The sequence below is a fragment of the Tachyglossus aculeatus genome, chromosome 16 (genome assembly GCF_015852505.1).
Source record: "Tachyglossus aculeatus isolate mTacAcu1 chromosome 16, mTacAcu1.pri, whole genome shotgun sequence".
Taxonomy (NCBI): domain Eukaryota; kingdom Metazoa; phylum Chordata; class Mammalia; order Monotremata; family Tachyglossidae; genus Tachyglossus; species Tachyglossus aculeatus.
Genome location: NC_052081.1, coordinates 37,743,042 through 37,766,933, shown reverse-complemented (window position 1 = coordinate 37,766,933; position 23,892 = coordinate 37,743,042). Strand labels below are relative to the sequence as shown.

The window sequence follows — 23,892 nt, the reverse complement described above, 5'->3', positions numbered from 1 at the left end:
ATAGAGAATTGCTCGAATCTCAGTAAATTATGATCCTGTTTTTCATTTGATTATTTGCTAATGTCTCAAGAGGGAGAATGATTATATTAGCATGCAAAATCTACTCCAGAAGTAGAGATCTGAGGTATAGAAGACCAGCACACTATGACAATTAATCAGTTTCTGCATAGTAGCATAAATGCACAAGGCCCAGAAATGAACTTCTTTTTTTATTATTATTTCTCCTTGCTACTGATCCAAATGGTTCAGCTTGACAGAGACTTTATATTGCTTTAACAGTGTTCTGAATTGTGCCTGCAGGCAAGACATAGTTATGCAGCTATAACCAACCTATCCATCTGCCAACCAGATTGGAATTCTCCTATCCAAGGCTTCCATTAACCCCCACTGACAGCTCCAAACAGGATTAAGAATTTGGAAGCATAAAAAATAGTTGTTCTTTGCATATATGCACAGTCCCTTTGCATTTTGAGAAGGGCTGCATCTGTACAGTTTTATAATTAGTGTTGGACAACATAGCAAGGGAAAAAAAAACACCCTACTTGGCAGATTTTTGACTTCCACTATGGGGAGTAAAGCAATACTAAAGGAAGCCCTGTCCAGTTGGTAGTCCCTGAGAGTGTTAGCCATTTATTATGTCTGGTTCCCGATATTACTTGGATTGAATTTATAACCAGAAAATGTCATTGCCCTTAAAAGCTTTAGTCAGAGGGAATTTGAAGTTTAGCAGTTTAGCCAGGCTTTGATATGGTTTAATAGACTGTGTCAAATGGCAAACATACTAAAGGAATAGTTTGCGTAAAAGCTTGCTAGGGGATGGTATCTTAAAGCATATAAAATAAAATTGTAACTACAAACCCATTTGAAAATACTAAATATATATTTAATATAAATTTTCATTTTATTAAATATTTGCCATGTGCTAAGCACTAGGGTAGATACAGGATGGTTTAGATACAGGGCCTGCCCCACTTTGGGTTTTCAGTCTAAGAGGCATCTTCTCTCCATTTTGCAGTTGAGGCAGCTGAGGTACAGAAAATTAAGACTTGCCCAAGGTCATACAGACCAGTAGCAGAGCTAAGATTAGAACCTGCGTCTCCTCCCAATTCCATCTTCTCTTCATTAGGTCATGCTGCCTCCTCGTGCATATCACTTTTTTATGTATGAGAAGTGTGAAGGAACCAATAGACATTAGCAGATTAATTGTGCCCAACTCACTGGCCCAACTCACGTGGTACAGAAGTGTTAGGAATTATCCCCATTTTGCAAATTGGGAAACTGAGGCACAGCAGCTTGCCTGGATCATACGGGGCTTAGTGACTGCTAGAACTGAATTATTGAGACCAAGATATCTTTTTTGTTGTTGTTCTAGGTCTTTGTTGTTAATAATAACAATGTCAAACTTGGGAGAAAGTACTGGACAGTGACCATTTTAGGAAACGCAAGGGCAGAGGTGTCTGTTTCGGTTAAAGCTGGCAGCCAGAGTAGTGAAGACTACCTTTTCCAAATGTAGCATTGTATTTTTGTTTAATGTTAACTAAATCATTCTTGGGATTGTTTGCCCTCCAAACAGGCAGTAAAAGATCATGTACACCAGAAGGGTGTTGATATAGTTTGGGAATCTAAAGAGCTTCTAGATCTTCCAGTAGAACGTGTAATATAAATATGAAATATTTTGTCCTGATACTGTTGGGAATGATTCCATTTGTAACAGATGTCTAAGCAGCTAAACACAGGCTCTTTTGCCCTGTTTGACCTTGATTAAGTTGCCTGCCAAAGAAATGTTATGAAAGAAAATGACTCACAATTTTGTGACTGTTTAAGTGGATGTTTGTTTTTCATCTGTATTTTTCTGTACTCTTTCCCCGTTTCCTTCTCCCAGATGCCAAAAAACAGGTCCATCTTTTCTTCGTCGGTATTAGTTAACATCCTACCAGAGAGACTACATCCCAGAGATCTAATGTCCTGGAATATTACCTAGGGAGAACATTTGTAGCAATCTGATTAATTTCCCCTTTTCCTGTTCAACTGCAGCCTTCCCGCCATGGCATATCATCGTCACATTCTAGGCGTAAACTCAGGAGCTTGAAGTTGTGTTAAATCAGTCTTCTAGACTGTGAGCCCGTTGTTGGGTAGGGACCATCTCTATATGTTGCCGATTTGTACTTCCCAAGTTCTTAGTACAGTGCTTTGCACACAGTAAGCACTCAATAAATACGATTAAATGAATGAAAAACCAGAGTTCTCCAACCAGAGATCTGGTTTCACTTTTTGGTACCTTTCTCTAGAAGCTAGTCATAGGTCTTTGATTTTAATAATAAGGTTATATTTTTAAGTTATTTTTGAGAATAAAAAACAAATGAGACATTTTGCTCTGAAAAGTTGTTTTTAATACAGGCCAGTCTAAGTTCAGGATGCTGGTGCTTTTAAAATACTGCTTAAAATTATTTCTAACATTTTGATCTGCAACGAACTCATTGTCTGCAGAGCCCCTTTTCAGCAAAGTTGAGTCATTTGGAGCCAGTATTGTAGTACAAGATGCTAAGCTTTGAAACTTTAAAACCAATTTGGTATATTTGCTTGGTAACTTCCTTATCATTGGGACCCATGAAAATATGAAATGCAGTAACAGTTTTAATGCAAAGGCCAAGGAAATATGCACTGAGTTAACCAGGTCTGAACTACTCGAATTTTTTTATTGTTTTATAATAGTGTCATCTAGTAGGTTACCAATTGCAGCTGCTTTGAAATATATGTCTTTTGAAAAAGACAAGAAGCAGTTTAAGGAGTTATCTGATATCATCCCCCCCTCTTCGGCTGGTTTCCAGCCACCTCCCTGAATGGGCAGATCTTTTGTCAATTTTTGAAAGAGCAGCTCTGTTTTTTCTGAAAATTATTTCACAAACAGATGCTCTACATTTAACCATGACATTCCCATTCTGAGGGCGTACTTTTAGAGTATTAATGGAAAAGTTATTTTCACGGACATATTATCCCTTTTCATGATATTAGAGCCACTATTTTTTTATTATTTTTTTTACAAATGAGCACATGTCTGGCTATGTAAAGTGTAATATTTTAGAAGTATCTTTAATTGGAGATATTTTGGGAGAATAATCCTATAAAATAATTTTAAAATAGTATTCTTAAAATCTACCTATGTAAGATAATCATTTTGAAAAAAATTCTCTGGTGGTTATTAAGGGCAGGTAAATTAAATGAAAAATGCCAGAGAGTAATTGTCATGAAATTCGCAGCAATGTCTTGCAAGTTTCATGCTTGTGATGATATCTGTTGAAAGAGAATTCTAAGGAAAGGAGCCTTCCTTGGATTGACTAACAGAGTTTTAATTGATTTATTCTATTGGGGTTTTGAGTCGGGTTCCCTTTTCTAACTGTACCAATGAATGATGATTATGCCGTCACTACATGATGCCATCACTGCTGGGTTTGGCACCTGAAACAGGTGCAAAGGAGCAGTTGCCCAGAGTGCTGGCCTCAGGCCTAAATAAGAAAGTGAGACTTTGCATACAGTCACAGGCCAAAGCCCTCACAGGTCAAAGCCCTCAAATTCTTCAGAAAGGCAGGACTTTATTTTCATTTCTCTAGCACATTTGCCAACCTGTTCCAGTTTTGTGGGATAAAATGGGAACCAGATCCTCTCTGAATCAGCACAAGTTATTACTACTAGGTGGCTGGAGAATTGCCCTCTCATTATTATTATTATTCATTCAGTTGTATTTATTGAGAGCTTACTGTGTGCAGAGCACTGTACTAAGCACTTGGTAGTGATATTAGCATTAATACTAATAATAATTGTTTCGATGCTTGTTGTGTGCCAGGCATTGTACTAAGCAGTGGGGTAGATATATATATGTATGTGTGTGTGAGTGTGTGTTTATAAAATCAGGATTCATCATTATCAATCGTATTTATTGAGCGCTTACTGTGCGCAGAGCACTGTACTAAGCACTTGGGAAGTACAAATTGGCAACATATAGAGACAGTCCCTGCCCAACAGTGGGCTCACAGTCTAAAAGGGGGAGACACAGGATTGACACATTTCAGTCCAGGAGGCTTATAGTCTAAAGGAACTAAATTATTCTAACACAACAGCAAGCTCTTCACAATGGTGGACAGCACATTCCAGTTGATAAGCACTCCTCTTCACACATATCAGTGTTTTTTAAAATTAGCTTTTATGTAAACTTTGTCAACTACTGGGGACTTTTTCCAGTTCTGAAAAAAATTGAAAAATCATGGAACCGTGTCCATTAGGTGAATAGCTAAACTATTTGGTGATGATTTCTTTAATGATCTCCAGGGCTGGAGACTCCTCTCCTCCCTTGGTATCCTGTTTTAGTGTTTTATCACCCTAACAGGAAGTTCTTCATTATGCTGTTAGGATTGAATGGATGATAAAATTTTAACTAGTGTATCTTGAACTTTAATGTTATAATCATAGATATTAAAAAATGAAATCCAATTCCTTGTCTAGGATAAACCCCTGTTTTATGTTTTTGGAGTTTTGCCTATTTTCTATTTTGAAAGTCTCACGTTTTTTGTTTGCAGATCTTGGTGGCCTAACATTGCCTCTGGATTTTGCTTTTTTTAGATGTGCATATGTTTATTTCTGAATGGACTGATTGGTCCTCAATAATACCAAGTGCTACGCCACTAGGATCTAAGACGTAGTCTGAGCAATTAGTTTTTGTTGGACTAGCTCCCTTATTTCAGCTACTCTAGCATAATTTCTATATTTTTCTCCCCGTTTAGAGTGTAAGCTCCTTGTGGGCAGGGAACATGCCACTCTGTTATTCTGTACTCACCAACCACCTAGTACAGTGCACCACACCAAATGGGCACTTGATAAATGCTGCTTCTGCTACTAACGTCCTTAGTATTGGCTCTTTATGTTCATTTCTCGTATATTTTATCTTTACTCCTTTAGTGATGCAGCAGTTAGCTCAGAATTCATTCTAACCGTTCACTGGGACCCACCTCTTGGGCTGCCTAGATAACGAAGTTTAGGAGACCTTAAAAATAGTAACCAGGTGGTGCAGGTCTTAAAGTTAAGTCTGTATTTTAGATTATATGGCCTTCAGTCAGCCCACTTTGTCCTGATTTCTGTGGCCAGTCTTTGTGGTGTCAGAAGGAAGCAAAAATAGACTCATAGTGTCCCACTGTGCATTGCTAAATAATGAATGGAAGTTTTTTCCTAAGATCCACAAGATATGTTGACCAAACAGAATTAAATGTGCACATATTTGCATGTGTGTGACTGCATATGCATGTATATGTGTATTTAAATATACCCATATACAGTGTTATAGCTTGCAGAGTTTGAAATGATATTCAGTTTCCTTTCCTCCTACAGAACTATGTTGGAGATGAGAACTGAATTAAAGCTTACTTTCTTTCACAGAATTCCTCAGAGAGAGAAGACTGTAATAATGACGAGCCCCCTAGGAAGATAATACCAGAGAAGAGTTCACTTAGACAGGTATGAAATTCAGTCTTTCTTTAACAAAAGGAAAAGGAAACCATTCTAAACTCCTGAGCTTAAATTAAGAGTACTGTGAAATTAGTCTGTCCAGAACTATCAGTTTCAGGCTGCTGAGATTTTTTTCCTAGTTCCTCATCTCGTCATCATCATCGATGATATTTGAGAGCTTACCGCGTGCAGAACACTGTACTAAGCCCTTGGGAGAATACAATACAACAGAGTTGGTAGATATGTTCCCTGCCCCCAACGAGTTTACAGTCTTGAGGGGGGAGACAGACATTAATATAAATAAATAATTGGTAAATATAGTCTCCAAAGTTAGTTATGGTATTTATTGAACGCTTATTATTGCCCCATGGGATAGATGCATCTTTGAAGAGCTCATGTATAGGAAAGCCAATTCCATCTCACATGAAGTTAAAATGAAAGTGGAGGTCACATCCATGAAGTAAAGTGTAGTTTGCTTCAGTAGAACACTAGGCAGCAATAGCGTAGTGAAAAGACTGTGCAACTGGGAGTCAGTAAACCTGAGTTCAGGAAACCCTGCCACTGACTGTGTGACCTTGGACAAGTCACTTAACCTTGCTGGGCCTCAGTTCCTCATGTTTAAAATGGGAATAAGATAGTTATGAGCCCTAGGTGGTACAGAGACTGTCAGATCTCAAAACCTTGGATCAACCCCAGTGCCTAACACGTAGTAAGTGCTTAATTAGTGTCTTAATTACAAAACTGATTTTCTGAACCAAGACCAGATCAGACACTCTCACTCCCTCCCTCCTTCTTCCCCTCTTACCTCCAGTCCCTCCTCCCACCAACTCATTATTATTATTATTAACATTGATATTTTTATAATTAATATTAATAATATAGTAGTGTATTATTTAAATGCTTACTGTGTGCCAAGCACTGTTCTAAGTGCTTGGCTAGATACAGATTAATCAAGATTGGATGCCATAAGTAGTGGGGAGAACACCTCACCTCCAGGAAAAGAGAAAAATTATAGAAGACCAAACAGAATTGGCCAAAAGCCTGTCTAAGATAACTAAACACCACTTGTACTAGCTTCACCTTGGATTAGTTGGAATAATTTGGTTTCTACAGTAGTTTCTGTTAGTGTATATTGCTGTATATAGTCTAAACTGGCAAGTAGAAAGTAACCCTGGCTTCTCCTTAAGTGAATTATTCGTTTCTTCTGGGTTTTGGTGGGATATTTGTGGGGTTTGTTTTTCTTCCCCTGAAATAAATGTATCCATAGTGTGTTTCCTTCTCTATAAAGGCCTAAGGCCCTTACTCTTGAAATTTTTCTTTGTTCTTTTATTTGAGAAAAACATGTAAGTGTCAAAGTTTGGGGACAGGGTGCCCTCTTTTCAGGGATCAGAAAAATCTGAAAAGTCAGATTGGGAATACACAGGGTAGAGACAGATTTCCTTAGTGATTTTTGTAAACATTACATACTTCTGGTGGGGTTTTACAGGGTTTAGGGTTAATCCTCCCCAGTCAAATTGATGATTTATAAAAATACAGGGAAAAACCATGGTCTCCTTTCCCCACCTCTCTATGGCGATGTATTACCGCTCAAGCAACAGTGGAGTGTGATCTGCTACTCCCTGGAAAATGGACTATTATTATCTCAACCTTCCATGTCCCACTACCAACCATGCAATTTTATACAATATTGCCAGAGAATATAACTGTTCTGTTCTTCTGTTGCAAAATATGCTGTTATCCATTTTCTCCTGAAATATGCCGATTGGTATTACTGAGATCCTTTTTGAAAACACATACATGGACAGAGGAATCTAAAACTGTCACCAATAATAAACAGCATTTAGAAATCATCTACTGTCTGTATTGTGCTAGTGAGCACAAAAAACATTGAGAATAAGCACTTGAAATCATTCTTAATGCTTACATTGTTTTTAACTTTTGAGGTGATATGACTCTATTTCAATAGCTTTGGGTTTTTAAATAATAGTAATCGAAATACTAGTGGTATTAGTTCAGGGCTTACTATGGGCCAAGCACTGTACTCAGCGCTGAGGTAAATACAAGCAGATCAGATATACAGTCCCTGTCCCACTGTAAAAAAAGAGAAGGAAAAGGTTTTTTATAAAATCTTCAGGACTTCATAAAAAATGATTGCATAAAATCAGACTTGAGGTAGAAACATTTGGATGGTTTTATGGAAATCACCACCAGAAAACAATGGCACAAGACAAAAGTTTTGGCAACTTTATTTAAGCTAACAAACGAATTTTCACTCTGCAAAGTTATAAATTAATTTTAATAGGATGATCCAGATGGTCCATTTGGAAAATGGATAGGCTGATCTGTTGAAAATTAAACTAAATTTATCTCTCTCATACTTCATACTGAAGCTAGAGAGAGAATCGTGCCCATTAAGTCCAGCACATACAGATGGACCAGCAGGTCACACATGGGACTAATCTGGTTCATTTTAAAAATAAATGCATGAGTTATTGAATCATTTTCCAGTTGCAAGTTCTGTTGTGCAAAGTATTTTGAAAGGGTGTTCATAGGGCTTTTCTGCACCATTTAAACAGCTTCTCCCCACCTCCCATCCCACTTGACTTCCCCACATCCCCCAAAATGACTTTTTTAATACCAATCATTTAGTGTTGAGATCCAAGCACTTGAGATTAATTAGGTCATGAGGATTTTTTTTTCTCCTTTTGAAAAGGGTTCCATCCCTATTCTCTTTATGAAGAACATGAGCTCAATGTTCTCTGCAAGAGAAATGGCCTTTAGAAACAGAGAGGAGATCCTCCTGGGGCCCTCAGAGCCTTTTAGCTTCTGGGTGTTTTAACAGCCCCATGAATGCAGATTTGTAAATTTACTGCGGTGCCATCTGGTTTTTTGCACGAACCAGATTACCGTTGGCTTGTATCTGTCTATTGTGGTGGTCACTCCCTAGGAGCCTGCCCTCCCAGTCATAGGAAAAAGTGATGAATAGTAAGGGTCAATACAAGCAGGTCACAGGGCAGCTGTCCAGAGCTGCCCTGAACTTGATTATCCCACTGGTTTTTGAAAAAGATAGGCATAATGCAGGTTGTTTAAACTCTCCCCTCCTTCTGAATAGAGTAATAATGAAGTGCCATTTGCTGTCATGGTTTGTTCTGCCGGCGAGCTCTATGGGGGAAAGATGTCAAAGGCGTCTTGTGGGGAAACGCTGACGTAAGGAGAATTAGTATCATGTATGTTGTGCTTCAAGCCAGCTCCAGCTTGATATTGCTTATGCAGAGCTTTCTGTTGGATGGGATTTCAGTGAAAAACTTTCACCCTCCCAAGCTGAGTCTATTTTCTTAGCCAGATTCTGGGCTTCTCTGTGTGTTTGTACAAAAGTTATGTAGCATGGATTTAGTTTTTTATTAATGTATTTATTTTTGAAGATTGCCCTTAAGTGCATTTTTCATAAGGGACAGGTGTGACTATTCTGTTTGAGGTATCGAATTGGCAAGCTATTTGTAGTAGTAGCTGAGGGATTCGGCTTCCTCAGTCAATGCCAGACATTTTGTGCACCTGATTGATAGTAATTGATTTCATTTTAGCAGGGCTGAGGAGGACACCGGGGAAGGGAAACAACCTATCTTTTTAACACTGCTAAACTCTGCTGCTCTGAATGAAAAACCAAGAATAGTTTGAATGATATGATGAGGCTACAATTTTACTTTTACCTTTGTCTTCCCCAAAGTTTATGCTGAAAAAATGTTTCCATATTTTCTTAGTTTGGGGGCTGTTGTCTCCAAGCAATTATAAAGGCCATGGAGGAGATGTTAGAAGTACAAGTTACTTCACAAACTATGTTGCCTTATGACATGCTGACTCCTCTGTTGGCCCAGGATTAGTGCTAATAGGATCTGTCAGCCCTCTGTGCCTCTGTAATTGAGTAAATTGTGACTGCTGTCTAATCCTCTCCCTTCCCCCATGCCCTTTGTATATGTGTCCACTTACCATCTTGAGAACGTGGGCAGTGATAAATAAAGCTTTGAGCAGAGTTCCTCTCAACTCTTTGAAAGCAGCATGATGCCAGCCCCATAGTTATATTTCTTTAAGTGTTTACGTTTTTCTGTATTCTTTCTCTTGTGTGGCTGGAACCCTGGGGATCCAAAGCCATGAGAGAGGCCAAGAAGCTAACAAAGTAGCTGTCCCCCTTGTTAGCTTGTCCCTTTATTCTTTAAAAACAAGATAAAAACCATCTGGCTCAGGGCATTACATTTTCCTCCCCCATGCACCTCTATAGATGAAGAGTTCACCTGCAGTGAGGGTTTATATTGGTTAGGGAGGTAGCAGTAATTCAAGCCTCCATCCTCTTCCGTGATACTTTGCCGTCTTTAAAGGTACTGACCCATTGAGTTAAACTGTCATGGGAGGATAAAAAAAAAAGTAGTCTCATCCCAGGAGGTAACAGCTGCCAGGTTTTCAACACCTTGCCAGCTGTTGGAGAAATGTCACAATTGTCTCTAGAAAGAAAAATGTCGTAGTTATCATTTTTCTTAATGTGAACCTTATAAAATGAAGGATTTAAAGTTTGTAAGACCCAGCAAATAGCCGTTATCTTTCCCTGAATGCTTCCCCCCCCCCCCCCAACTGGAAAGGTTTCACAATGACTTGGAAAGACTATTCAGAAACCACACCAAATAAGTCACCAAAGTTAAAATAACTTCATCTAAACCTTGGGCATCCTTTACCCAGACGAGCAGTGGGGGGAAAGTAGCGCATCGCCAGAACAGAAAATGACATTATAGAGTGTCTGTACTAACAAAACAACAGCAACAAAAAGTCAGATTCATAAGCCAGTGAGCTGAGAGAAAACATACTGTATTTTTGCTCTTTGGAGGACAATTTGTTTTCAAGCAGTATCCAGATGGGTAAATACCATGGCATTTCTTTTTATTTTTTTAATCTTTTTTCCAAGAGATACAGTTCGCTTTCTTTAAAACACACACGCGCACACACACACACACACACACACACTCTCTCTCTCTCTCTCTTTTTCTCTCTCTCTCTCTCTCTCTCTCTCTCTCTCTCCCTCCCCTTCCCCCCCCCCATTTACTTTTAATAGCTGTAGTGCTTGGACACAGTAGCCTTTCCTCCTGTTCAGTCTGATTGATTAAACAAACCAAGATTTAATGAAGTCTTTGATATCAGGCAGGCGGATTTTGTTTTCTATTTGTTTTAGGTTAGTCATTTTAATTGTATTGAGTAATTAGAAGGTACACACAGCCAAGGGAGCTTTGTTATGCTAATTGCTCAAGAAAACCCGTTCCCTATCTACCATCGCCTTGTGTCGACACACTTCCTCCGTCTAGTGGCAGAATGTAGCAGTCTAGCTTGCCAGTAGGCAAGGTGTAATTGCAGTCTGACAAACCATGCTTTCGGGGCTGCCCAACAAATGGCTCAGTTTGGGGTGTGCTGTCATTTCTCTTTTTTTCCTACAAAAGTGCCCCCACCTTTTCCCAAAGTGCTTTGGACTTCTAATGGAGGAAATTGTCTAATGTTTATTAAAAGAAAAAAAAAAACACACACAAAAACCCCAGTGCATTCTGGGTAATGGTCTGCAGCTTGACTTAATTTTAGTCATCTGTTTTAATTACCCATTTATAAAAATGCGTTTGCAGTTGTAGACATTATTTAATACTTCGGAAGAAGCACCTCATTTGAAATAAATAAATAAATTGGGCTTATCTTAAGTAGTCTATGTTAAAGACCTTAAGGGTAATTAATGTAGGCCTCCTAAGTGAGACAAAAGTGATCTTCCCAAATCCGGTGAAGTGATTTGTTTATATAACTTCCCACTTCTACTGAATCCTTTAGAGTCTAATAACTTTTCTTTTTTTGCATGATTTGGCAATTTGGGCCTAGCTTCAAAAAACCTTCTTCAGAAAGAAGCGGTTTAATGACCAGCTTTCCTAAAATTACTTTGAGGAAGGAAGACTGTATAGGGGGTTGGGGGCTTTATTTTATTTTTATTTCAGGGTAATCATTCTTTGATAAATTGTGTAATCACTGACTTAGTAAAAAAAAAAAATATTGAACTCCTGGGTGGCAATGACCATAAAAAGTATATTTTCATGCAGGTGCTTGAGCTACTTGTTTAACTTGTAATGGAAATAGCTTTTTCACTAGGCAAAGTGCAGTTGGACCTCTTTCCATTTTGTGTTTATTGGTTAATATAGGCATGACATTTTAAAACCCAGGTCTATTGTATCCAGCTGCAGAAATACTAGGAGAGTCTGTCCTAAAAACAATCTGGAATGCTATCCTATATAGCTGTGCATTTTCTAAATCGGGTGTGGTAGCATCGATGTGGCATTTTTAGAGTCCTGTTCCAGTTTCCCAAAGATTCAGCTTTGTGTTCTTGCTCTGTGCCTCACATTCTTGCTGTTGACACAATATGATGCTGCCATACATCTAGAGAGTTCTTCTGTCTCCCCCCCACCCCCCCGCCCCATTTTCATTAGACTGTATCTTGTTTTGCTATAGGGCTCCTGAACAGATTTCTGAAGCAGCTCTTTGCAAGGTTAAAAGAATGCTGCTTGGTAACAAGTTTGTGTCATTTTAAATATATACCTCCTAGTAAATAAGAGGTAGTCTGGCAATCAATCCCTTTTACTGTGTTATATGTTTCACCTGACAACTAAACCTTCTATTGATTAGCCATTACTTTGTTAGATAATCCCATGTCATTGAATCCACTGTAAAAATTAAACTCTTTAAAATGTTTTACCCTAGCAGCAGTGAGAAAATTGAAAACTTGTTCAGAATTACAGCCAGCTTTCAAAAAGAAGGTAGTTTTCAGCAAATGGGCATCTTACTGGTTTATGTTTGCATTCTTTATATGCAGGACAAAATAATATTAAAGCACTCCAACGCAAACCTCTCTGCCTCTGGTTTGGAAATGAAGGAACCTTTCCAAACATTGCTTCCTGTTTTAGAAACTTTCTTTCTTGTATATGACTATGGTGAATATTGACTGGTTTTGGAGAGGTCAATCAATTTTGAGACTACCTTGCACTACTTAGCAGTTTTCTTCCCAGGGAAGTAGAAGCGCTTTACAGGTATTATCTCATTTATCCTCATGACATCTTGGTGTGGTTAGATAGCAGTAGGAATGAACACCCATTTATGCCTGGGAAATAGAGGTCATCTAATAAAGTGACTTTCCTGAAGTTATTCAGCGAGTCAGTGGTGGATTTAGACCTGTGTTCTGTTCATTAGATTTGAGAAAAACAATCATTTCAAGACAGACATGCCGATAAGATTTGAATCTCAAGCACTACATTCCTTTTGCAAGAGTTAATGACCTCACAGCTTCTAAAAATAATGCAGAAAACTATGTTGCCTATATTTTTTATAGCTGTAAGTATGTGTAGTGGCAACTGTTGCTAGAGAAATTCCGAACCCTGAGCTTAGAACATGGCAGGAAAATATAACAAGTGTTCATGGTTTAAAATTTCCGTCCTGTTTTTATATGAATTGATTTTTGCCTCAATAATAGTTTGCACATGAAGGAAACCGTCTGTATCCATCGGGGCTACAGGTGTACCGTAGGTTATGGTCATCCCACAATATGTGCAAACCAGGGATATTTGTGTACAGTTTCCTGACATATACCGGCATCCTTAAGCCCCACCCATGACTTTACGTCCAGTCACAAGTAAATCAGTTCTCTCCCTGCCACCTCCCCTCATCCAAATCCTTTAAATGCCCTCCTTGGCTTTCTTGTCCTGCCCCATTCCCACACCCTGAACTTAGTCCAGTCTTCCCCTTGTACTCCACTTTGTTTTCTTTTTTTAAGCTACTGACACACAAGGTGCCATTGCCTCCGCCTCCCTCCCCTGCTTTCCCTTCGCTGTCTTCTCTTGTTGTCCCTTCTCTCTGCCACAGCTCCTGCTATGGGATCGGGGCAGGATGGGGGTAACAGCTGTGGCTGTGGACGTGGCGGCCAGTGCCGTTGTGACAGTCCTCCTCTCTCCCTTCTTGTTCCCAGTTTATCGACAGCTGAGGCGGGGAGGTGGAGCTACAACCCAGGAAGGGAATGGGAAGTCTTGATGTGATTGCGCTGGCAGCAGTTACTACCAGAGGCAACTGTTGCTATAATTGAAGTTCAAACAGACAAAAATGATGGCATATGAGATTTGGGATTGTGGGAGGACAAAAGAGTGGGGCCAGATTTACAGTGCAGGGTGTGGGGGGGAAGGTGAGGTGCTAGAAATAGGGGCAAGGGGTTCATGGGTGGGAAGGAATTTAATAATAACAACAATAATAATAGTAACCGTGGCATTTGTTAAGCACTTACTATGTGCCAGGTACTCTACTAAGCATGTCCGTATTATGGGGTTTACCAGAACATTTGTTCTGCTGGCTTATAATTTCAATCATTAGATTAGAGCATCATTAAGTCTTAGTAGAGCAGAAGGGATGGAAACTAGATCAGACCCTCAGTACTTTGTATATATTCTTAAATTCTCTTATTTCTCCTATCTTTAATTTATTTTAATGTCTGTCTTCCCCTCGAGACTGTAAACCCCTCATGGGCAGGGATCACATCTATGAACTCTGTTGTATTGTACTTTCCCAGATACTTAGTACAGTGCTCTGCACCCATGAGGTGTTCAATAAGTATTATTGATTGACCAAAAATTGTCATAAAAATATTTGCAGGTATAGTATAAGTAATACAGTAATGTAAATCTATTTGAAAGGGTAAATTGGGTGGGGGAATTCAGAGTGGGAAATTATCAACTTAGATAATTGGAAACCAGAATTGATAGTGCCAACAAGAATACAAGAAGCACTTCCTTTCCCTCCTCCACGTAATTATACCTCCCTTGATTCCCCTCTTGCAAAGAATGATGGCCCTAAATGTTAGTGATGAAGAAACAGATGTTAATACAGTACTGTCAATCCCTTTGAAGGTTTTTAGCCTGTGATCTTAGAATGTAGAAAATTGTCCATTGGTTTCAAGCATTAGCTAATGTCAGGATGAGGAAGTAGGAGTACTAACAGGCCATTTCTCAGGATTTATTACTGGGTGAAGTTCCATGGGCAAGCTTTCTAGAATTGGAACACCCACCCGGCCTCCTAGCTGTAAGGGGCAGTGCTAGGGGTAGGTTTTGGGGGGCTGCTGCTCCTTGCCACTCTGGGAAAGTGCAAAATGATTGCTTCTTGCCCCACAGACTACCAAACCAATTCCCAAATGACCTGAGAGAGAGTCCAACCCTGGGTGGAAACTTTTACAGTGCATTTCACACTAAAGCATCTCTTTCCCCTTTTGCAGCACCCCAGCTTTGTCCTTCTCTTCCTCCTGAATAAAGGGACAGTCATTCCAAAATGCTGGTTTTACAATGCCGATAAATAGTCTATAAGGAACCAGATTGAACCAGTTAAATTTAAGTCTATTTGGGTTTTCCTAGTTTAAATTAATGCTTGAAGTACTTGTCATTGGATTTACATTATAAGGGTCTTAAGGACCCTTTTTGCTTTTGTTGTATACAATATTCAGTATTATACAATATTCTGCCCCCACCCCACCTCCCAGACTGTAAGCTCATTGTGGGCAGGGAGTGTGACTACCATCTCTGCTATATTGTACTCTTCAAGCACTTAGTTCAGTGCTCTGCACACTGTAAGCACTCAATAAACACTGTTGATCTTAATCTCCAGGACAGTGCTGTGCCCATAGTAGGTATTCTGTAAATACTGATGATGGTTCGTTGATTTTTGTCTGGAAGTCTTTTTCTTTAGAGAATGCCCAAAATTCTTCATATTGTTACTGTAATTCAGTACTGTAATAAACTCTTTAGCCTCTTGGGACTCTGTTTCTTAGGCCTGTTCTGCCCCTTATTGTCATTCATTCTCTCTTGGAAGTCACTGTTGTATTTGACCCATGTTCAGACAGCAAAAATTAAGATAAGTGGTAAATGTTTTTGAATTTTACATTTTTTTCTCTCCCAGGGTACACACACACTTCCACCATACTGATCCACAGGTGCCAACTCCAAGGAGATCTATTTGAATCTCTCCAAATAGAGATTTGTTGTTCCCTTGGATTTCAAGATTGTAGGGGCAAAGCCCCAGTAGCTTTTATAGTGGAACTCCCAGTCTAGCAAGTAGGGTGGGTAAGACCCAAAATCATGTCTTTTTGAACTGTTTGCTCTTCACAGTTTGCCTGCCACTCCTTTGTCATACTTGTTCCCATCTAAAAGTACCACTCCCCCACCATCCCCACATTCAAACTGAAAAGTTGGTGCCCATTCCCTAACCCTTGACATTGAATTATATCTATATAGAATTTAAAGCTTAACAGTATTTTCCTGTGTTTACCTCAGGGAAAGGAAACTGGTGCACAAATAAGACTAGAATTTGTGTACCTATTTGTGTGGTACCAAAATGTGAAGAAGTGGCATTAGGGCAGTGTTCCTCTATTCAAACCTTTTTCCAAAAAATGTCTTCACAGACTTACAGTAGTTGTGCCAGACTCTGCTTAAACCAGGAAACAGTATGTCTAGCAAGCACTGCTATGAAGACTGAAAATTGCGTGGCCAAAGTAAGTAACATTGTATGTACCGCCTACCTGGCAACTGGTATTTATCTCTTTTGGTTTGCTATAGTATTATGATTATTGAAGGCTAAACTAAGGCTAGGTATTCTTGCTAAAGAATACAAGGAGGAAGCCTATTATCTGAAGGTCGACTTTCTTGGCCTCTGATTATTGTTGAAGGCTGCCAAGTATGCATCAGTATTCGAAGTGCTGGAGTACAGCAAAATCTACAACTGTGTTGTTCTAGGGCTTTCACTGTGTAACCCCCAGCTACTCAATACTGCCAGAATGTGTGGTTTCACTGTGCTTTTTGGCTAGAACAACTTGGCAGAAGTAGAAAATGTTCCTTTCCCAACACATCTGTCTGGATACAGCAAAGCACAGTTGTCAGAAGAAACAGTCATGCACATACCCATTGTGTCGGGCTTGTTTTCTTTGATGCAGGGTTCTGCAAGAATGTAACCCTTGTGTTATAGGAGCTAAAAAAATGTTTGGGACTGCCATAAAATTGGGGTGTGGTCTTGGGTGAGTCATATCTAGGAAAAGTATGGTTCACAGATATTTTCTAAAGTTAAATATACAGTTATAAAGTAATACAGGTGCAATAAGTGTTATTATGGAGGCTAGAACTAGAGGCTGAAAATGACCTACCCATTAAATGACTCAATCATATTTAGTGAGCGCTTACTAAATGCAGAGCACTGTACTAAGCACTTGGGAGAGTACAATATAACAGAATTAGCAGACACAGTCTCTTCCCATAACTAGCTTTACAGTCAAGAAGGGGAGACAGACATTAATATATGACACTAGACTGCATCTCCATTGCTCATTTTCCAGGGTGCTCACTGCTTGCTTAGCACGCTTTTGGATACTCCTGCTGTCTAGGGGCCTTATAAAAGCTATCTATTTCTACACAGGGTAAACTTGGAACCCATAGTCTATGCTTCATCAATTGCTTAGTTGAAACTAAGTATTCTTCTTTTTCTTTATTAGAGCAGCCATTTAGAATATGTTGTTGACTGTCCTTACCATTTCCAGGGATAAGCTTAAAAAAGATGTCTGTCCTGATATGAGTTTTCAGTATCCTGGTTGAACTATTCAATCGTGCAGGTCGCAAACTATTTTGGATTCTTACATTTCTGGATATTCCAAGAGGAATAAGGTTTTGGGTTTCATATGAATGGAAATTTTCATATTAAGCATATAATTATGTAGGTCTTTTTAATATGTCAACCCAAATCGATTTTACAAGCCAGAGTAGTCAAGCTTTTATATCTACTGGATTCTGAGACTTCAAAGGGGCCGGGTCGAACATCCTCACCCTGATGAGGAATAGTGTCAAGAAGGGAAACCATCAAACTGTTGCTACTGTTAGTGATCGAATACCTGACTGGATGGGCCATCAGTATGGTCTGCTATGCCATTCCTTATGTTCTCTGGGCACATGTTAACAAAGTCTGATTGTCCAACAAGTTGGATTTTGCAGTGTTAAGTAGCAGTCAAGTTATAGTTTCTGTTTCTAGACTTGTAGAAATTGGAACACCATTTTAATTTTTTTATTTTCTTATCTGACTCTTAATATGGAAGTATTTGCCAAATTATTGTCTTTATAGTCATTCAGGGATCTGTTGTTACAACAGCCCTAATTTTAACTACTTTAATTCACTGTATTTTATATCCAGGCTCTCAGTTACTTTATTATTACTATTACTATTTATTGTCATTATTAGAACCAAGGATAATGTCTTGGACTCTCTATTGTCTCCAGAGTTAGTGGATTTCTTAATCTAGAAGAGGAACCAAATTTCCTGTAGCTATACCAGGCCCCAAGCATGGTGTAGTGGATAGACGGGCGTGGGAGTCAGAAAGTTATGGGTTCTGATACCAGCTCTGCTGCTTGGCTGCTGTGTGACCTTGGGCAAGTCACTTAACTTCTGTATACCTCAGTTCCCTCATCTGTAAAATAGGGATTGAGACTGTGAACCCCATGTGGGACAAGGGACTGTGTCCAAAACGATTTGCTTGTATCCCCCCCAGCACTTATGACAGTGCTTGGAACACATTAAGCGCTTAACAGATACTGTTGTTGTGGGACAACCTGATTACCTTGTGTCTACCCCAGCGTTTCGAACAGTGCTTGGCACATAGAAAGCACTTAATAAATACCAAAATCATTATTATTATTATTATTACTATTCTGTAACTGGGATATAATAAAAAGGGGTCCTAAAGGCAAATATCTTCCTGGAATCATTCTGGTTTGATTTTGTTTTGGGTTTGCTTCTTATACTGCTGTATTCTCATCGTAAGTGGTTGACTTCCGACTAGACAAGGTAAAAACTGAGCGGGAGCTCAAATCCAAGGACGGGGTGATAATTTGAATGAGCTCTATTGAGAGTCAGCCAAGAGAGCATCTGTTCCTATTGTTTACTCCATACTTTTTTATGCCAGGCTCTCCAAGCTAGATAGTTATGGTAGTGGAGTGGAGTGTTTGGAGTGTTTTGTTTATTTTCCCTCTCCTCCTTCTCCATCAATGTACTACATTAGTGGTGGATGGCTAGAAAACTTGTGGCATGTGATAAAATGGTGTGATTCCTGATATTCTCTTGGGTGTGAAAATAAGGTTGCTCAATGTTGTTCAGCATTCTGTCATTTGCTCCATCCTTTTCTGGCCACAGTGTCCATTTTAGTGTCACTCTGCCTCAGAGCTATTTTGATTCTATCCTTACAAATGAAAATTTTATCCTGATTCCTTGGCTTTAACCAGCCACCAACTCAACTGATGAGATTCGTTCTTTGCTATGGAAAAGTATGGGCTCCTTCCTACATCAGAAAAATAGTGAACATCTCTTATGTAGACCTGCCATTCTTGCTTGTGACTCTGGCATAGATTGCTTTTTTTCATTATTTTATTTAGCAGTGAGTCTTTCTTTTTTGATTTAAAGTATCCCCACCAATCTCTAGAAAACTAAAATATTTAGTTGGAAGCATTTTCATTCTTGCATTGGTCTCCCAAAGACCATTTTAGTGAAGAGGGTAGCACATATAGGATTATTGTATTCCTTCCCTACCATCTTGCTTTGCAGAAGCTTAAAGACCAGATTTACTTTGGGGCAGGTTGACAGGGCCAAAGGGTGGCTGGATTATTTTGTTTACTCTGGTTTTATCCATGACCTTATTCAGTAAATTTAACGGTTTTAGTTCACCTCATCTCCATTTGCTGCTTGTGATAGGTCTGCTATGGATGTTTCCCCAGTATCTTCCCACTCTGGTGCTTAATTGATCCAAATTGTGCTCCATATTCTCTTGAACGTTTTTTTGTGCCCACCTTGTTTGCATGTGCTTTCTTTTTCATATTGCCATTGCTGTAGCATCCTTTTTTCATTGGTTTCAACACATGATTTGGTCCAGTTCAGCTGAGCTATGATCCAGATAACTTTGGTGCTTCAGGAGTAACTAGAATCTCAAATCTAGTCATCGTATACTTTAATCCTCGTATTAGGTTTGAAGTACAGTATGCAGGAGTTGTGTGGCGATGCACCCATCTGAGAGCACGATAGAATTCTCATAGTAGATCTAGGATTCACAATTGAGTCATTATTATTAGATTGGAGAGCTGATCATCTGAACTAATTGTTGTTGAGGCAACTCCAGGCCCAATTATATTTGGTTATTGCAGACTGACACTTGCCCAGTTTTGTTTGGAGATTGAAAATTTTTTTGTAATCTGAATTAGCTTTGGTGTGAGTAATCATAGTTCACATCTAATGGAAAAAGTAAGTATTATGATAAGTAAGGTGTAGGTAAACACCTTTCTCCCATTCAGCAACAGCAATTTATTTCATGCGAGAAATGCTTGGGACTGAACCTACATCCAAGAAGCATATTTTTGGTGGAGACAGGTGATTGCTGCCTAGTTCCCATTTCTGGCCCGAGGATGTAGTTCAAGGAGTCAGAAATAGACCCTTGAAATAGAGCACTTTTCAAAAAATATCTTGTCTTCATAACACTTCTTTCAGAAGAGTAATAGTAAAATCATTTTCCACAACTTTTATGAAGGGAAACTGAGGCAGATGAAGAGATGTGGCCTTCTTAACTTTTAGGACACCACCATGGCTGCAGCTATGACTTCTGCCATACTGGCAAGAGCCATAAGGAGCCTGAAGTCTGCTACTTCTATCCTATTTGTCTTTTATATTTTTGTTTCATCTTTCTGTATATGTCAGTCACCATTTTCCATCCACCACCCCCTGATTCCTCCATGTTCTTAAATAGTGAGCTCCTTTGGGTCCAGGGATGGTTTTATACCTCAAATGTTAACTTCCTTCCCAGTGCTTAATTCAGTGCTTTGCAAACAGTAGGCAAATAATAATAATAATAATAATATTGGCATTTGTTAAGTGCTTACTATGTGCAAAGCACTGTTCTAAGCACTGGGGGAGATACAAGGTGATCAGGTTGTCCCACATGGGGCTCACAATCTTAATCCCCATTTTACAGATGAGGTAACTGAGGCTCAGAGAAGTTAAGTGACTTGCCCAAGGTCACACAGCAGCCATGGGGGAGCTGGGATTAGAACCCATGACCCCTGACCCCCAAGTCCATGCTCTTTCCATGGAGCCACGCTGCCTTGCACAAGAGCATTTGACAGGCATAACAGTGTCCTTTATAAATCTTTGATATTGGGAATCGGAAGGCTGTCTGATTCTGGATTGTTAAAGGCCCCCCAGAAACTTTATTAAACCCACCAGTTAGAATTTGGGTATAGGGAAGCTCTTTCCATTTGATTGGTTTCTATTCTGTCCTGAGTGGTTATAGCCGTATAGTTCATGAAGGTAACCTTTACTGGTGCTTGTGCTTGATACGTGATGAGCTCAGAATTTATTGTGTCTTAAATAGACCGTCATTATTGACTGTCAAATTAGTCTTTAAAATCCATAATTACATTGTGTCTGCTTCGTGATTTTTTTTAAAACTGGTAAAGAAAACGAAGGGGACAGTGAAATCACTAATATCTTGTTGACTTTTAGGTACTTTAGATGTTTTAACAAAATATCAAGCAAAAAAAATTTAATTATGAGTGTGTCACTGTCTCCATTTTAAAAATCCCAAAGAGATCAGATTGTTTGGTTGCCATATGGCTACCTAGCTATTTTGCTTCAATTCTGAGCTTTCTGCCTCTTTATGAGTTTGAGACAAACCTTGAGCAGTGGTTTGACTTTTTCTTGGTCTAATAATCTGTTTGCAATTGAGTGAAACAGAAAAATGTGATGTTTCTTTCCACTCCAGATTTTGATAGAAGACTTGTTTTATTTATTTCCAAAATGATATCCGCAGGAAACAAGCTGTTTAAATTCAGATTATGTTGAAGCAAAATGGTCCTGGTATGAGAAGCAACGTGCTGTTTTACGAGCACAGAGTCCCTTTTCTCATAACTGATTGATAGTAAATATTTTCCTGAAGAATTATTGCCAACCATGAACAGTGCAACTGTTTCACTTTTTTTCCGTGCTACTTGCTGTACCAGCCATTGTCGGTAATTAAGATCTACAATTCACAATGCAGACGTTTGCACTTCCTCTGGGTCTGAGCTATTTATAAGGCATTTCAGCTGTTCAGAGTTTCTTTTGAGTTTTAAAGTACATCTTAACACACTTCTTTAATCTACAGTTCTACAAGTAGGTTATCAGATGGTGCCTTCTTCACTCAGAAACCTTTTCCAGTAGGTTTAAATGGTATGTTGTGTCAGTAACGCAGTAAGACTTTAGCGAATCATTTTGAGTTGAATTGCAAAGCTTTGAGTGCTCTGACCGTTGATGGATTTTCAGAGTTTCACATTTGTATGTATGTGATGGAAGTTAATATAAGCTCATTTTAAAGATGGAAGGTACTAGGAGTGGGACTGAGGCATATAAATTGAGCTGGAACAAATCCAGGACTCTTCCTTCATCATCGGTACATTTTGATCACTTATCATGTGCAGAGTACTGTACTAAGCGCTTGGGAGAGTACAACAGAGTTTGTAGACAGTGAGCTTACATTCTAGAGGGGGAGACAGGCATCAATATAAATAATTTACAATATAAAATTTATAGATATGTGCATAAATGCTGTTCTTTGGATTGCATGTGTGTGTAAATAAAGGATGCAGCGATCAGTGGAATGAGTAATTTTATCCATTCTTTAGCATATGTTTGGGATACAAGTAAGCAACTCAAGGCCTCAAATGGCACCTGCCACAGAGGTGGTGTCACCATCAGAAGTCTTATTTCTACCCCTTAAATTGGAGGAATGGATAGAGAATTTAGATCACAGGTAGTGTTAAAATATAAGACCGGGCCCAACCCTAGAGGGTATTTTACATGTGCCCATGGATCAAGGTAGCCACATATAATCTGGCGCTCACTGTTACACTTTTTTTTTCAAGTAGAAAAGTGAAGTTGAAAGCTGTCAACTAAAAATATTTAAAATTTTGCCTGACGTAAGGATTAAGCTAGCCATTTCTGAGCCTCAGGTCCTGTTATATTGATATTGGTCTCTCCAGTATCTGTGCTGTTCCTCCAGCAGAGAGAATCTGCAGAAGAAAGGATGCCGTGATATCAGTGTTGATCTCGGTCCTTATGAATATGAACAGAGTTAAAACCGAAAGGCATTCATTCTGAAGCGGTTTTATTAGACAAAATCAAGTTTTCTTTAATTCTTTCAAACTGCACCATTCCTGTGAACTCTTTATGAACCTGTTTAGATAGCCGTGCAGTTTGGCGCTAGGGAGCCACTGAAATATCTAACTGAGGCGCCTCAAGATGCTAAAAACCAGTTCAGATTTAAATCCAGCCAGGGAGCTAAGAAAATTGAGTCTGCCTTGTGGATGGATCTAGATTACCATGGGATGGGGTCTGTTGACTTGACAGGGGCAGAGGGTGGGGAGAGAAAGGGATGAAACAAGGAAGTTCTTCATCAAGAATTTACTGCTGCATTGCCCACTGGTGCATGCCGGATCACCCGCACGGAGAGATCACATGGCTCCTCCAAAAGTCAAACGATCAATTCGCCTCGTTTTGGCTCTGTACTTAATGCACAAACAGTGCGATCTGCGGGGCTGTAATTGCATTGTTAGGGCCAAGGAACAAGCCTGTGCCTTTTCAGCAGACAGCTGGCAGGGAGAGAGGCATGTTGTTAGGAAAGAGAGAGGCAAGGCAAATAAAATTACTGCTAACGCTCAGAGATCGGCAGGAGTCCTACTTGCCTAATCTTACCGGTGGGAGCAAGCGGCTGTTGTAATCCAATTATAGCAGCATAAGCAATTTGTTAGACACTCCGCATAATGTAACAATTTCCCAATAAACTCTGACTTGTAATAACGTCGGCAAGAGCCCGCATAAATCTGCCCGAATGGTGGGGGCTGGAGCATTCGGCTGGGGGCTTGTAATTGGCGCCATCAGCACGTTTTGCGGAGTGCAGTATGGTGCAGTCTTTTAGTGCAGGAATTTGAGGGAGAAAAGCATGGCACACGCTTCTTGGGAATAAGAAAAGTAGTCGTTAAAAGGGCACCCTCACCTGCATATTACCCGAGACTCTTCTGGAAAGCAAACTGGAAGCTAAATCTGTTACAGACAATAAATGTAGAAATTCGCCATGGAAATTCTTTGAGGCACGGGGCCGGGGGTAGAAACAGGAGGAACGCAGTCTTCCTCCATGTCAAGTTGAGGAAAACAACCCTTGAAATGCCTATATTAAAGGAGCCCGTTTCTAAAGAACATTCTTCCCAGTTTGCAAAAGCTTTTCCCCCTTTAATCCCCCACGTTGCTCTCATTTCCCTT

The 23,892-nt window shown here is 39.4% G+C and overlaps 1 protein-coding gene across 9 annotated transcripts in view; it reads left to right on the top strand.

The window, feature by feature from the left end:
• The window catches only part of BTRC (beta-transducin repeat containing E3 ubiquitin protein ligase), a 124,553-nt gene that overhangs the window by 44,568 nt on the left and 56,093 nt on the right, over window positions 1–23,892 (top strand). For 5 of the 9 annotated variants that reach the window (XM_038757636.1, XM_038757632.1, XM_038757631.1 and 2 more), the window contains 2 exons: window positions 5,425–5,502; window positions 15,986–16,075. The exons of 1 other annotated variant lie outside the window; for it this stretch is intronic. In XM_038757636.1, coding sequence (XP_038613564.1) covers window positions 5,425–5,502; window positions 15,986–16,075 — 168 coding nt within the window. The remainder of the gene's footprint in view (window positions 1–5,424; window positions 5,503–15,985; window positions 16,076–23,892) is intronic. 3 more of the 9 variants (XM_038757638.1, XM_038757634.1, XM_038757635.1) reach the window with 2 other exon arrangements.